The 15,000-nt window shown below is 35.7% G+C and overlaps 1 protein-coding gene across 4 annotated transcripts in view; it reads right to left on the reverse strand.

The window, feature by feature from the left end:
• LOC143039872 (QRFP-like peptide receptor) overlaps positions 1-15,000 on the reverse strand; it is a 310,196-nt gene that overhangs the window by 107,786 nt on the left and 187,410 nt on the right. For all 4 annotated transcript variants that reach the window (XM_076210169.1, XM_076210171.1, XM_076210170.1 and 1 more), the window contains exon 5: positions 2,243-2,430. In XM_076210169.1, the coding sequence (XP_076066284.1) occupies positions 2,243-2,430 (188 nt within the window). The remainder of the gene's footprint in view (positions 1-2,242; positions 2,431-15,000) is intronic.

Raw genomic sequence — 15,000 nt, forward strand, 5'->3', positions numbered from 1 at the left:
TATTATTATCATTATTATTATTATTATTATTATTATTATTATTATTATTATTATTATTTTTATTATTATTATTATTATTATTATTATTATTGTCATTGTTGCTGCTGTTGTTGTTGTTGTTGTATGAACATTCATTTCCTTTTTTTCGCCTAATCCTGTGGTGTGGTATAAGAATGCTGTCACCAAGCCTTCCCACTTGAGTCGTACGAGGCGACAAAAAAAAAAAAAAAAAAAAAAACGGGACGGGGATAGGACTAGGCATCCTTCTCCCTATAGCCTCAAAGGGGACATTCCTACAAAAAAGTAAAGGGAGAAGAGGGTCTAGGAGTTTTCAAAATTACCCTAAGGTTTGGGTCTTTTAATGTGTGTGAATGTGGTACAGATGAGAGTAAAAGGGAAGAAATAGGCAGTATGTTTGTGAGAAATAAAAATGGATGTGTTAGCTTTGAGTGAAACTAAGTTGAGAGGGAGGGGCGAGTGCGAATTTGGGATTGTAGTTGGGGGGTTCTCAGGAGTGAAGAGAGGACGAGGGAGAGAAGGGGTGGCTATACTAGATAGGTAAGCGTGTAGTGGAATGGAAGGAGGTTTTTCAAGGTTAATATGAATGAAGGTGAAGTGTATATGAGCCTGGCAGTGTGAAGAGTTGGATGGATGTAATTGAGTGCATAGAGGGATTAAGGAGAAATGTCAGTGTAGTTGTAATAGAAAATTAACCAATAGACGGAGTGGTTGGGAAGTGTGGAGGTCAAGGAAAAAATCGTAGTGGAGAGTTGAAGGTGGAGATGTGTCTAAAAAGAGAGTTGATGATAGCAAATACAATGTTAGGAAGAAAGTCAAGCACAAGTACACATGGGAGAGGGTTGTGGATGGAAGGGTGGTAGACAGAGCGTTAATTGACAATATAGTGGTAACCAGGAGTATAATAGGAAGAATTAAGAATGTACATGTTGTAAGGGGAGAGAGTGGGGGAATATTAGATAACTTTTTGGTGGAAGTAAAGTTGAGAGTGGAGGATAGATGGAGAAAGAGGAAAAGGACAGAAGGTTGGGAGGTGCTTAGAGTGAATTGCTTAAATGAGGAAGAAAAGGAGAATGAGTATAAGAAGAAGCTGAGAGAGGAATGAAGGATATAGCAGAACTAGGAGTGGAGGAGGAGTGGGGATAGTTCAAAGAGTGAGTCATAAGGTGTGCAAAGATGGTGTGTGGAACAAGGAGGACGAGAGGAAACAGAAGGAAGGGTAGTGATTGGCGGGACGAGGAAGCAAAGAAGGTTGTAGAAGAGAAGAAGCGAGCTTTTACAGATTGGTTACAGAATAGGAAGAGGGAATCATATGAGAGGTACAAAGAAAAAGAAGAGAAGTAAAACATAAGATAAAGGAGGCAAAGAGGAGAGCAGATGGGAAATGGGGCAAGAGAATGACAGAATTTTTTGAAAGTAATAATAAAAGTGGAAAGAAATTAAGAGAGGAAGAAGAGGTGAATCAAGTAGAGAAGAAAAGGTAAAAGGTGCGGATGGAGAGATGATAATGGAATAGAAGGCAGTAAGAGGAAGATGGGCAGAGTATTTTAGGGAGTTGCTAAATGTGAAGGAGGATTGGGAAGGAAAGGTAGTTGCAGTGGGAAGCCCTAAGAAAATGACAGTGATGAGTGAGGAAAATGGAGGAGAAATATGGAAAGATTAAGTGAAGGCAGTTGTTAAGATGATGAGAGTAGGTAATGCACCTGGGTTGGATGGATGTCAAGCATAATGTCTGAAAAAAGGGGGTACAGTGATAGTGGACTGGCTGGTGAGGTTAATGTTTGTTTAAGAGAGGGTAGGGTTCCGGAGGACTGCCGGAGTGCCTGTATAGTTCCACTTTATAAGGGAAAAGGGGACAAGTGTGAGTGTTGTAGTTTTAGAGGGACACACCTGTATATATATGTATATATATATATATATATATATATATATATATATACATATATATATATATATACATATGAATATACATATACATATACATATACATATACATATACATATACATATACATATATATATACATATACATATACATATACATATACATATATATAAATGAAAATAGAAGTGGGGATGAAATAAAGGAGAGACTTTTCATGCATTTAGCTTGCACAAATGGGCGACATGCAAATGTACTAAACGTCTAAACAAATAGTCGCATGAATAACAAATACATCCTTTACCTTTTTGCAGCCTTTTGTGACCGCAAACACTTTCTCACCTGGAAACTGTAGAGTTCTCTGTAGATGGCGAAGGGGCTGGACAGAACAGCTGATAAAATCCAGACGAGCGCGATGACCCGGCAGGCCCGGTGGGTTGAAACCCGGACCTCCAGTGGATACATGACCACCGCTAGTCGAGTGAAGCTGATCACAGTCAGGGTGAGCACGCTTGCAGTTACCGCAGTGGCTGATAGGGAGGGAAAAAAAGAAACAAAGGGTTAATTAGTCGTTCATGATCTAGAATTGATAGTGATATTAGAAGAGTGTGCAGTATATATACCCGGTGTATATTAACATGCCCGAGATGGCTGACAATTTTATATTAGGCATCGTCGTCCCTCGACAAAGACTCGAGAACTTGTATGGTTCTTAATTCGTGCTCATACACGCCAGTAGTAGTTCGTAGTGTAGCACGTTTGGTGTATTTGCCGTTACCAATACGATACTTATGACATTTTGAAACTGTACAAACAACTTTAAATCTATTTTAATAGACAGACATTTGAACCGGTATTTGATGCATTTGAAAGGAGATAGCGCTGGTGGAGACACAATTGTATACATCAATTGCGAGATGGTACATATACAATTGGAATGCTTAATCTCCAAACTTATTGTCGAACTGTTCCTAAACAGAAGAAAAAAAACTTGTGGTCTTTTATTCGGGGTTGCTTTTATATTAAAATTTGTATTTCTATTATTGACTTATCTAATTCATATCCTAACTCAGTTGAGAATTTTACTTGGAAAGATCTATTTCTTTGTAATACATAAAATGTAATATAATATTTTTGATATACTGAAATAGAAGTTCAAAAAAGACATTAAATGAATTTGGCAATATCGCCTTACATAAATCAGGAAAAATACTCTTTATTCAAGGAGTTTGGGAAACGCTTTATATAAGCCATTGACTTACAATACAACACTGTTTGAGGCAGATCTTCTCCAAGTTCGTATTAGTTGATAAATTTGTTACTTTAAGTGACACAATTGTATTTGAAATTGTAAGGGCATTATTCCCTTGAGCACAGGTTTTAGCAATGGGTATATTGTGCAAGATTGCATTGTCTTGCCTCCGAGTACGTATAAAGTTGTGCTTGCGTCTGCTTAAGATATTTCTTCGAATATTTTCCCTTTTTTTTTTGTCTGATTATTTTGTAGTCACCTCTTTGAATATCTTTTTTATGTTTTATTTGCTATCCTTTAATTCTATAAAAATTATTTTGAGCATTTTCCGACGCGCACACACACACACACACACACACACACACACACACACACACACACACACACACACACACACACACACACACACACACACACACACACACACACACACACACACACACACACACACACACACACACACACACACACACACACACACACACACACACATATATCAAAACAGAAATGTAGTAGCACATTTGTAAAGACACACAGGAAACCCACAGTCGGAGAAAATAAACTTCGAATAAAGAAGATGCCTATATTTCGGCTATCAGCTGTAGCCCTCTTTAGGAAAGTACATAAGACAGAGGACAGAGGGGACTTATAAGCTACAGAAAAGAGAGGGAATGTGGACAGATGGCATTACTCAGGCGTGGGGTAAAATGGGGTGGCGGAGGAGGGTGAGGAGGAGGTGAGGGGGGTTGTAAGCTCCGTACCAGCCTACTCACTGCCGCGCGTGAAATAATGTCAGGAGTCCATTGCCCTTTAGTTATATTAATGTTGGGACATTCCTCAATTAATGCTGATTCAACTATTTTTCTCCTGAAACCGCAGTAGGACTCGAACACTAATCTGAGATAAAATAAAATGCACCTAAACCTGCTCCTATGCTTTCATATCCCATCCCGCAGAAACCTTGGGAAAGAGTTCACATAGGTACACTGAAGTTACCTATGTCTGAAAATGGATATAAATATGTATTTGTTGTCATTGATTAATTTTAAAGATCTTGTATTTTACAACCCACACCAAATAAGAGAGCTGAAACAACTACTTCAGTAATCTATGATCAGATAATCTGTAATTTCTCTACTCCTAAGATCTTATTGTCAGACAATGGTACTGATTTTAATATCAAAATCTTGGAAGAATTATGTAGGTTATTTAAAATAAAGTTCAGAGGAAATTTGGAAGTAAGTGAGAAAGTAAAATTGATCTTATGAATTCAAATTTCAAAAGAAATGGCAGATGAAAGAGAATTGTGATTGTTGTAGCTTTAGGAGCTCTTGCTGGATTAGCAACCTCCAATTTTGCCATCTTTGCTGACTTAAGGATTTCTATGAAAAGATTGAATGAGAAAGTAGCAGAATTTGATAATTTAGAAACATGTGTAAAAAACATTGAGAATTTGATCTCTGAGATTACAGATAATTTAGAGAAACTCAGTATAAAACAATTTGAACAACAGAACTCCCAACTTATTTTATTACTATTTGATACGATGCACTTGAAAATAACTGAGATGCGATCTTAGTTGGAATCCTTTGTGCAAGATTTAGTGTTAGCAAATTCTGGTCAAGTCACATTCTCTCTTCTCCCAATACCTCAACTTAGGATAATTAAATAATTTTTCATGAAAGTGGCAGTTGCCGACAAGATTGACGAGTTAAACACCATATGAGGACGGAGCCTTTATTTGTACGACGTTTCGCTTATTACAGCTTTTTTCAAGTACTTGAAAAAGCTGTAATAAGCGAAACGTACGTCGTACAAATAAAGGCTCTGTCCTCATATGGTGTTTAACTCGTCAATAATTAAATCAGTTAAGAAGGATTGGAATTTTAAACCTTTGATGAAGTAAATGTAGCGTTCTATTACCCTTTGCTAACTGCATACTTAAATTTTTCTTCAGTGATAACAGAAGTTCCTTTCTCTTCTGATTTTAGATTTAATTTGAAAAGGCCGATACCTTTCCCAGTGAAGGTAAATAATTCACTTTTTGAAGCTGACATACCAGTTGTAGATCCACTTCATTACATCCTTTCTCTAGACAACCTAAAGGAAAGTACAATTTCTAATAATAAACTTAAAAGTTGCAATATCACTAATAGGAATCTTTACCTTTGTCACTCTTGTCACTCTCCCTTTTTTGTGTTCCACGAAAAGTTGATTATTTTTTGTGAAGCTTCCCTTATTAGAAATGTGTCTGTGATGAAAAATTGTCATTACAAAAATACTCTGGTAAACTAGGTTTCTCATAGTAACATAGGAGGTTCACATGATCTATTTTTCCCAAACAAGACAAAAGTTTCAACTATTTGACCAAATTTAAGAAAAAAAAAAAATCGGTTGAATTATCTCAGTTTTTGACAAATGTGAAATACATGCAGGTACACTTTCGTCGTCGTCATCATCATCATCATCATCATCATCATCATCATCATCATCATCATCATCATCATCATCATCATCATCATCATCATCATCATCATCATCATCATCATCATCATCATCATCATCACCATCGTCGTCGTCGTCGTCATCATCATCATCATCATCATCATCATCATCATCATCATCATCATCATCATCATCATCATCATCATCATCATCATCATCATCATCACCACCACCACCACCACCACCATCATCATCATCATCATCATCATCATCATCATCATCATCATCATCATCATCATCATCATCATCATCATCATCATCATCATCATCATCATCATCATCATCATCATCATCACCATCATCATCATCACCACCATCATCATCATCATCATCATCATCATCATCATCATCATCATCATCATCATCATCATCATCATCATCATCATCATCATCATCATCATCATCATCATCGTCATCATTATCATTATCTTCATCATCATCACCATCATCATTAACATAATTGCCTTCCTTGTCTTCTTATCTTTACCTTGTCGTCTTCCTCTTCATCTTCACCTTGTTCGTTTTAATGTTGTTGTTGACGTCTTAATACGTGATACTGGGAGCTTATCCTTGACACCATTCCTCCCACCCCCCATCTCCTTCTGAGACTTCCCTTACATGCCGAGAGGCAACACCCTGTTTCCCACCACCTCCTCCTCCTCCCACCATCCTCACATTTCTTCTCCCCCTTCCTCCCTAATCCTTTTCCTCCTCAAACATCTCCTCGGACGCCTCCTCTTAACCTTCATATAGTTCCCGACGTCTACACTTCTTGCAGTTCGTCAGTCTCGTGGCCCACCGGGGAGATCATTAGCGCTTATACGACGTCTCTCTCTCTCTTCTTCGCTTCATCACTCCCTACCTCCCTCACTTCTGTTTTACACCCTATCTTTAAATTTGTCGCTTCTTACTGATATATATATATATATATATATATATATATATATATATATATATATATATATATATTAACAACCACAATACACTTTAATTCTAAGACATCAAAGGCCAGCATGCTTGAAATTGGAATGTGGTACTACCCAGGACTCGAACCGGGTATCCTCATGACAAGTGCGACAGTGACATTCCAACTAGGCCATCAAGATATACATATACATATACATACATATATATATATATATATATATATATATATATATATATATATATATATATATATATATATTTGGTGGAAGGGAAGTTGAGTGTAGAGAATAGATGGAGAAAGAGGAAAAGTACAAATGGTAGGGAGATGTTTAGAGCAAAAAGTTTAGATAAGAAGAAAAATGAGCAGGAGTACAAGGAGAAGCTGGGAGAAATGTGGGAGGTGGTGAAGGATAGAGTGGAAGTTGGTGTGGAAGAGGAATGGGGTTGTTTCAAGGAGGAAGTGACACGGTGTGGAAAGATTGTATGTGGAACAAGAAGGACGGGAGGGAATAGAAGGAAGGGTAGTGAGTGGTGGAATGAATAAGTGAAAAATAAAGTAGAAGATAAGAAGCAAACATTCACGGACTGGTTATGAAGTAGGATGAGAGAAAAACATGAGAATTATAAATGAGAGAAGCAAAATATAGTATAAAGGAGAGCAGACGTAAAATAGGGGGAGAAATATGATAGAAATTTTTGAAACCAATAAAAAGATGTTTTGGAAGGAAATCAAGAGGAAGGGGAGGTGAGTCAAGTAGATAAGAAAAGGTACGAGGTGCTAATGGACATATCTTGACAGAAGGGGAGACGGTAAGGGGAAGAAGGGCAGAGTATTTTAGAGAGCTGTTGAATGTGGAGGAGGATAGGGAGGGATTGGTGGTAGCTGTGGTAGGTGCTAAGAAAATGGCGGTGATAGGAGAGGAAAACTGAGGAGAAACAAGAAAAGATGAGGTGCAAGTAGCTCGGAAATTTGTAAGGCTCATGGATTAGATGTGGTAGGCGTTAAGAAAATGCCGGTGATGGGAGAGGAAAATTGAGGAAAAACAAGAAAAGATGAGGTGCAAGTAGCTCGGAAATTTGTAAGGCTCGTGGATTAGATGGGTGTCATGTGGAGTCTAAAGAAGGGAGGTACAGTAATAGTGGATTGACTGGTGAGGCTATTTAATGTGTGTCTAAGGGAGGATAGAGTGCCAGAGAACATGCCTATATAATTCCACTTTACAAGGGAAAAGGGGACAAATGTGAGTATAGTAGTTCCAGAGGGATCAGTTTAAGAGTAATTGGGGAGGCCTATAGGAGGTTTTTGATTACGTGGATTAGGAGAGGAAGTAATTGGTGTGGAACAGTGTGGATTTAAGAAAGATAGGGGTTGCATAGATCAGATTTTTGTGGTAAAGCAGATATGTGAGAAAGCTTTAGGAAAAGGTAAGGATTTTCTTCTTCTTCTTCTTCTTCTTCTTCTTCTTCTTCCTCTCCTCCTCCTCCTTCCCTCCTCCTCCTCCTCCTCCTCCTTCCCTCCTTCCCCTCCTCCTCCTCCTCCTCCTTTATGGAGAGACATGGGCATGATTACGAAAAATTATTAGGAGTTGATTTTGATTATGGTCTGGAATACTTTTTTGATTATGATTAAATTATGATTACTTGTTTTTTATTTTTATTTTTCTGATTATAATTTGATTATGATTACTTGAGTTTTGCTGTTCTTGATCATTTTATTATTTTTTTTTCTTTTTGTGCATGATTATGATTAGATTATGATCATAATCACATTTTGCCATGATTATTTATAAGAACAAAACAATGATTAAGTATGGTACAATGCCTAAATAGGTAGCAAATTTTACTTATTATTTGTTATTTACATTATTAGTTTTTATTTATTCATTTACTATTATTATTACGATTTTTTCGCATCCAACCTAGATATGGACCAAAAGGTCTCCTGTCGGAATGCTCCGCTTTTGTAATCCTTTGTAAATATATATATATATATATATATATATATATATATATATATATATATAATGTATATATATATGTATATATATATACATACATACAGTATATATACTATATATATATATATAAACATGCATATATATATATATATATATATATATATATATCAACAGCAATCACATAAAACTCGTGAATAAAGATATTTTGCTTAAAGCCACGAGGAAATAAAAGATCGGAATACTGAACGTTTTCGTCTATTGAAGACATTTTCAAAGTACATAGTATCACAACAAAGTACAGCTTAAATACAATAGTGTAGAGACAGGAGAGGTCACTCAACATAAATACATAAGGATCGTTTTACAAATAAACAAAAATAGAAATGATAAAAATAAAAATTAGTAACAAGAATAAATGAATAAAATAGATGACAATTGACACAGGTGATAAAAGGACACACAAGATTGCTAAGGCGGAGCTTTGGGACATTGTCCTATAATTTGATTGATGACAAAATTATCCAGTTTGAAAAGACCATTGCTTAAATTGAAATTATCATTTAAAGTCACTCAACATAAATACATAAGAATTGTTTTACAAATAAACAAAAACAAAAATGATAAAAATGAAAATTATTAACAAGAATAAATTAATAAAATAGATGACAATTGACACAGGTGATAAAAGGTCACATAAGATTGCTAAGGCGGAGCTTTGGGACATTGTCCTACAATTTAATTGATGACAAAATTATCTAGTTTGAAAAGGCCAGTGCTTAAATTAAGATTATCATTAAAAGTTTTTTTAATGAGACACGATTCGATTATATTCCTTACCAATTAAGAATTACATGAAAATTTTTTTTGGGAATTGTCCCAATCAATGCAATGGTTGTAGTCTCTAATATGGGCAAAAATCCCATTTGAAGATTGGCCAGTACGGACACTATACTTGTGCTGGTTCAACCTAGATTTCAATTCCTTGCCAGTCTGACCAATGTAACAAGAATTGCAACTCTTCCAAGGGATAATGTAGACATAACCCGCCGAATTATCAGGCGAATTCTTGATAAGAAATTCTTTGATTGTATTGAAACTTGTCCCAAAGCTCCACCTTAGCAATCTTGTGTGACCTATTATCACCTGTGTCAATTGTCATCTATTTTATTCATTTATTCTTGTTAATTTTCATTTTTATCATTTTTGTTTTTGTTTATTTGTAAAACAATCCTTTTGTATTTATGTTGAGTGACTTTTAATGATAATCTCAATTTTTGCGCTGGTCTTTTCAAACTAAATAATTTTGTCATCAATCAAATTATAGGACAATGTCCCAAAGCTCCGCCTTAGCAATCTTGTGTGTCCTTTTATCACCTGTGTCAATTGTCATCTATTTTATTCATTTATTCTTGTTACTAATTTTTATTTTTATCATTTCTATTTTTGTTTATTTGTAAAACGATCCTTATGTATTTATGTTGAGTGACCTCTCCTGTCTCTACACTATTGTATTTAAGCTGTACTTTGTTGTGATACTATGTACTTTGAAAATGTCTTCAATAGACGAAAACGTTCAGTATTCCGATCTTTGATTTCCTCGTGGTTTCGAGCAAAATATGTATGTACACACACACACACACACACACACACACACACACACACACACACACACACACACACACACACACACACACACACACACACACACACACATATATATATATGTATATATGTATATATACAGTATATACATATATATATATACTGTATATATATATATATACATATGTATATATATGTGTATTATGATATGTATATATATATATGTATATATATACATATATATATACATAAATATATGTGTGTGTGTGTGTACACACACACACACACACACACACACACACACACACACACACACACACACACACACACACACACACACACACACACACAAGAGAAATCACATAAACTCGTGATTCTAAATATGCGGAAAAACCTTGGTGGTTTTTCCGCATATATATATATATATATATATATATATATATTATGATATATATATAATGATAAATATAATTATATATATATATATATATATATATTATGATATATATATATATATATATATCAGATAATTTTTATGACCGTTGCGCGGAGGTTTGATGTCACTGTTCACTAGCGAATTACTCATATGGTTACAATGACGATAGCGTGAAAGGGATTTGTTCCGGTCCTTACCCCCTGCTACGAGTGTGGTTGGCTCTTCTGTGAAAATAGGAATTTGGGCCGCAGAGAGTGGTCTTTCCTAATCTCGGAAGCCAGTAGCGCTTCGAGTTGGAAGAGTTTTAAACCATCGATAGCTGAGCGGTCTAAGGCACTGACTTGGGAGCCTCTTGGCGCCAGAGCAGTAGGTTCGAATCCTCTGCGCAACGGTCATAAAAATGATCTGATTGATGTCGCTGTTCACTAGCGAATTACTCATATATATATATATATATATATATACATATGTATCTATATGTATATACATACATATATATATATATATATATATATATATATAAATATATATATTCTGTCGGTTCTTGAATTTTGTCGTGTTAGTGCGGATGTTATCTACTTTAACCAGGTACTTGGAGGTGTCCATGAATACATAAGCAACGTTTTCTCTAAGCTGTGCGCATGTGCGTGCACATATGTTTTACAGGTAGCGCATATAAAAATGTGCGGACACAAGGTTTTCAAATGATATTAAAATCCATTCATTAAAGAAGTTCTACCCAAACATCAACTTATAGATTCTCTAAAAATATGGTAACTTGCCATCCGTTAAACCAATAATTGCTCTTTTTTTTCTAACTCTAGTGCTTCCATTGCAAAGAAATGACTTTGCCGACTGGTTGGAGTGTAGAAATAGTTTGAAAATGTTTATAAACGATTTCACAATCCAGCCAGGTGCGGCGTTTAGTGTTGGTTTAGCTGCTGAATTGCCAAGTTGTTTGCTAATTAGTGAAGATTTGTAAATTTGCAAAATAACTGAAAATCATTCTTTAACTATCAAAATTTCAATTTTTTTTTTACCCAAGTCATATTTTAATAAAACAAAGGGTGTGAAGCACAAAAAAAAAAAAAAAAAAAAAATGCTAGCAACTTTAAAAGAGAATGGCTAGATGAAATAATGAAAACTGATCACTACGCCAGAAGCTCATTAGGTTGATAATCATTTAGCTGCATGAAATATTTACTTACGGTGCTTCAACTGGAGTTGTTTGTATTTATTGTCGCGATGCAAAGATTTCTGATTTTTCTGATGGAAAGAAGTTGGAGACCACTTGGATGCTGGACTTTTTGAAGCGCCATTTGTCAAGTAAAATACATCTAAATGGTGTACACGAACTTAGTGAACAAAATTGTTCATTGCCAACTACATGAGAACTGGCTATGCTATTGGAAAGTTCAGGTGACGGAGAGCAAAAAAGGTCGAATCCAGAGGAAACTAAAGTTCTTATTGACATTGTCTTATTTGCTGTTAAGATGCAGAACTCGTTACTTTCAATTCAGCATATCAATGAACATATGGAAAAGTATGTTGAACTTCTAGACAGCTGGTGAAGCAAAAATTATGCGTTTAAATTTCTGGAAAGAATAAATTTAATTGTTGAAAATGACATGCTTAGGCAAATTGAATCTGCAATTTTTCACACCTTAACCATTGATGAAAGAACTGATATAACTGTTGACAAATGTTTATTTCAAGTTTAGGCCCAAAAATTGTAATGAATATAAAACATATTTTGGTGGAATAATTCATTTGTAGGCTTGTGATGCCTCCTCAATTGTGTTAGCTATTAAAAATCTTTTATCAAGAAAAGAAACTTCATCTCCGAAAAATGGTGATGTTGACTTCTGATGGAGCCTCAGAGATGCAACACTATGTGGCTCACCGTGAGGATCTAGGGATCTCTGGTACATGGAAGGAAATCAAGCTAATGAAATGTATTGATGCATTAATGAGAACAGTTTATACAATCTTTTCTCGTTCCACAGTGAAAAAAGCTGAATTTAAAGAAATTGTTAAGGCATCTGAAAATTAATTTATTGCCTTCAGACCCCTCAGTGAAGTACAGTGGCTCTCCAGACATTTTGCGCAATTATAAGAAACTATGAAGAACTGATTACATATTTTGAAAAAGACAGATCAAATGATCTCGTGGTTAATCATTGTCGCAATAAGTTAACTGACGTGACATTCAAGGTAGCTCTTCATCTTTTAAGTGATGTCTTTGAGGTAAAGGCCTCTCCGAGCAAAATCCTGTATCAAGTCACCTCTGAGTCTACGCTTTTTCAGGGAAAACAGATTCATATGTTTTAGTCGATTTTCGTATGATTTATTTTTGATATTTGGAATCAGTTTTGTGGCTCGCCGTTGTACTTTTTCCAGTCTATCAATGTCTGTAATGAGATTCTGTGACCATACAGAAACAGCACATTCCAAATGTGGACGAACTAACGATTTATATAGCTTGTTAATGAGTGATAGACTTTTGAATTCAAAAGATCGCGCAATCAGACCTATAATCTTATTTGCTCTCTCAGAGGCTGAAATACACTGCTTGGATGATTTGAGATCATTACTGAGAATTACGCCGAGATCTTTTTCACTATTCACTTTTGTTAACGAATTTCCAAATAACTTGTAATCGTACTTACTGTTATTTTTACATATGTGCATTACCTTGCATTTACTTGTGTTAAATTTCATTAGCCACTTTTCAGACCATTGCTGTAATTTATCTAAATCTTCTTGAATATCTAATTGGTTTGCCATTCCGCACAGTTTTGTATCATCAGCAAATTTGGAAACAGTTGATTTTAGTCCATGGTCTATATCATTTATGTATACTATGAATAGAAGTGACCCAAGAGCGGAACCCTGAGGAACTCCAATTATAAAAAAATTCCATCTAGAAGTTTTTTAATTTAAAACAACTCTGTTTTCGATCATTCAACCAATCACTAATCCAACTTAGTTCATCCACATTCGGAATATGCTGTTTTCACATGGTCACCGAATCTCATAAAAGACGTTGACAGATTAGAAAATGTACAACGGCGAGCCACAAAACTGATTCCAAATATCAAAAATAAATCATACGAAAATCGACTAAAACATATGAATCTGTTTTCCCTAAGAAAGCGTAGGCTCAGAAGTGACTTGATACAGGCCTTTAAGATTCTAAAGGGAATTGATAACCTCAAAAGTGACAACATTTTTACACTGAATAGGAATCAGACAAGAATCAATGGTCTCAAACTGTCGGGAAATAGATTTAATTTAGAAGTGGGTAGAAACAACTTTGCCAACCGTGTAGTTAAATGGAACAAAGTTCCTCCAGAGGCAATGCAATGTAGTTCAGTTCGAAGCTTTAAGAATCATTTAGATAAACGCCTAAGCAAGATGCTGTAATGACTGTCATTTATTTTATGATATTTGTTTATTTGTTTTGTTATCATTTGTCTGTTTATTATTTGCTTGATTCACATTTATTATTAGTTATATGTCAGTATAATATTATTTACTTTCTACCTGTTCGTTTATTATTTAACTATACCCATGCACTTATTTACTAATTTAATTTATTATTGTTTATAGTATTATATTATTTATTTATTTGTTTGTTTATTCGTTTATTTTTTTTTTCGCATCCGACCTAGTTATGGAGCGAAAGGTATCCTGTCGGCATGCTCCGCCTTTGTAATCCTTTGTAAGTAGTCTGTACTGTGTGGCCTAGGTGTGATGTGTCGTATCAGGTGTTTGTGTTTGGCGTGCATTCTTTCTAGGTGTTTCATGTGAAGTTTGTGTTTGTGTTGGTTGAGTGTTGGCATCTCGGTGTACGGACTCAGCGGTTCTAAAGTTGCTTCCTCGCGACCCCGTGATGAACATGACTGTGGCATTCAGAACCTTCTGATGGTCGTAGTTGTTAGTGGGACATGTCAGCTGGCTCAATCCCGGGGACTGGCACAAAATAGGTCTGACTAGGGCTAGGTACAATCGACATTTGGTGGACAGTGTTGCAGTTTTGAAGTGTTTTAGCCTTCCCAACACAGCCTTAGCCCTCGCTTCCTGTCTGTGGAAATGTAGGGTCAAGACAAGGCCACCATCCAGTGTGTTACCCGGTACACAGGCTTGGTCTTTCAGTGGGACGTTTGTGTTGTTTATTTTAAGAGGAGTGCTCGTGATCGTTCTGTTGGTTTGCTTGCAGCAGAAGTATACAGCTTTGCATTTAGACGCGCTGGTCTTAATGCGCCACTGTTGCTTCCACGCGTGTGCCCCGTCTAGGATGTTTTGCAATATGTGTAACGCTCCTTGGGGTGTGATGGGGTACAGTGATCAAAGATGCAATATATTGGCCGCTGCTAGAACTACGAGAAGTAGCCAGTGTACTATTTGTAGCAGTTTA

This window comes from Oratosquilla oratoria, chromosome 27 (genome assembly GCF_046742065.1).
Source record: "Oratosquilla oratoria isolate Oo_2021 chromosome 27, ASM4674206v1, whole genome shotgun sequence".
In the NCBI taxonomy this organism is placed as follows: Eukaryota; Metazoa; Arthropoda; class Malacostraca; order Stomatopoda; family Squillidae; genus Oratosquilla; species Oratosquilla oratoria.